The sequence below is a fragment of the Glossina fuscipes genome, unplaced genomic scaffold (assembly GCF_014805625.2).
Source record: "Glossina fuscipes isolate IAEA_lab_2018 unplaced genomic scaffold, Yale_Gfus_2 222, whole genome shotgun sequence".
In the NCBI taxonomy this organism is placed as follows: domain Eukaryota; kingdom Metazoa; phylum Arthropoda; class Insecta; order Diptera; family Glossinidae; genus Glossina; species Glossina fuscipes.
The window spans coordinates 1,980,930-1,982,589 of NW_023998565.1; the positions used below are offsets into that span (position 1 = coordinate 1,980,930).

Sequence of the window (1,660 nt, forward strand, 5' to 3'; positions counted from 1 at the left end):
TGATGCATACATGCGTGTATATGTGTATTTTTATATGTATACGCTGCTAAAATGTAATACTTTTGTGATAACACAATTTTGCATACCTATACATACATCTACGCGATCTACGTTTGAAGCGAAGGTAGCATAAGAAAAATAGTCACTTGTTTAGCTAGCAAGTTAGCGTCCCTTCCAGTAAAAACTACAGTGTTCTTGTACGGATAATATAATATTTTGGGGGAAAAAAAAGAGGGGGAAATTTTTAGATAAAAACTGCGCACTAATGTAAAAGTTTGTAGAAGCTTAACAACCCTATTGGAAAAAACATATGGTTATTGTTTTCAATTTTTCCGAAAATGGCAGCGAATTTTTGCAAAAGATTTTTAGCTGCAAAAGGTTTAATTAATGTAAATAGAAATCTTAAAAATGTGCAACGTAATTACGGTTACGAAAACAACACAACGCATCAACCCTCAAAAACTTATGGAAAATATTTATGGATTATTGGCGGCGGTGCGACTGCGATCATTTGCATAAATTTATTCAAATCCGGGACTAATTCAGTGAAAACATTTAATATGAGACACTCAAAGGTGAATACTTTTCCAGATAGAATAAACTTCTATACAAGCTCTTGTCAAAGGCTGCCGTACAAAACTGATGTTAATGACATGTAGAATAATTGACGTCAAATTTGTCGAACAGCTTAAATGCTGGAAACCATTTAGTCATTCCCATTTTCGTCCATTTATATAAAATCCTATTTCCAAAAGCCGTTCTATGAATAACTGTATTAAGCGAAGTCGTGCAAGGTATTTAATAGTGAGCCATATCTCACTGTATTAATCCTTTTTTCAAATTTATTGCAGTATGATGAAGATTCAACAATAAGCAAATTAACAGCACGTGAAAGACGTTTTATCAAGTTTGCGTCCAGTGAATATGACGGGCAATTATACATGACACCACAAGATTTTTTTTTAGAATCAGTTGTCTAACAAGAACCCAGACGTAAATATATTAATGAACACACCAAGCAACTTTCTGCTTAATTCCAAATAAATTTTTTGTTTTATAAAATGAAGCTCGCTTGAAACGTCGCATACTAACTGAACGTGATATAAATTCAATGCGTGATGAAACTCCACCGTTGAAGAAAGGTTCAAATCAATTGTCTAGAAAATTAAGGGATCGAGGTAGCTTCATATACACATAAAGTTGAATTTAGTGTTTTGGAAAAAAATCTCGTCTTTTTCTTTTAGGCATTATTTCCTATACCGAGTATTTGTTTTTATTATCAATTTTAACAAGTAAGTGAAGCATATATCGGAATTAACGTTCGTATGTATTAAAAACTCTGTGGAGAATGTGAAAAACACCATAAAAAGAATTAGAAATTATTTAATTTTTCTTCCACTCCTAAACAATTAGTTATAATAACAGGTGCCTTTCCTTGATTTGCTTGACTACTCTATACCAGCATTTCAGGTTGTCTGTCTGAAGTTACAAATGCAGTTCACAAGAAAACAGTGAACAGTGAAAGTTTGATTTCAATTTGTGATTCTAATTTTTAATTTCATCTTGTCATCTCCAATGTTAACCAATTTCAACACATATATATATATATATATACAGCTCCTTAGCTGCGAAGTATTTCAATGTGTACAAAAAACATCCA

General features: G+C 32.0%; 1 protein-coding gene across 3 annotated transcripts; it reads left to right on the plus strand.

Moving 5' to 3' along the window:
- Nucleotides 1-335: 335 nt before the first annotated feature.
- Nucleotides 336-1,409, plus strand: LOC119642389. Of its 3 annotated transcripts, XM_038041539.1 has the most exons (3): nt 336-575; nt 852-993; nt 1,068-1,409. In XM_038041539.1, exons 1-2 carry the CDS (start codon nt 339-341, stop codon nt 978-980), a joined length of 366 nt encoding a protein of 121 aa, XP_037897467.1. In that variant the 5' UTR covers nt 336-338; the 3' UTR covers nt 981-993; nt 1,068-1,409. The 3 variants fall into 3 exon arrangements, 2 of the variants coding, with proteins under 2 accessions (XP_037897467.1, XP_037897466.1); XR_005248031.1 differs by lacking the exon at nt 1,068-1,409 and having other exon boundaries at nt 336-794; nt 852-1,045; XM_038041538.1 differs by lacking the exon at nt 1,068-1,409 and having other exon boundaries at nt 852-1,045.
- The last annotated feature ends 251 nt before the right edge of the window (nt 1,410-1,660 follow it).

Coding starts and splice junctions, on each gene's coding strand:
- LOC119642389 (XM_038041539.1), top strand. CDS start 339: ATGGCAGCGAATTTTTGCAAAAGATTTTTAGCTGCAAAAGGTTTAATT. Junction 576..851: donor TTAATATGAGACACTCAAAG/GTGAATACTTTT, acceptor AATTTATTGCAG/TATGATGAAGATTCAACAAT.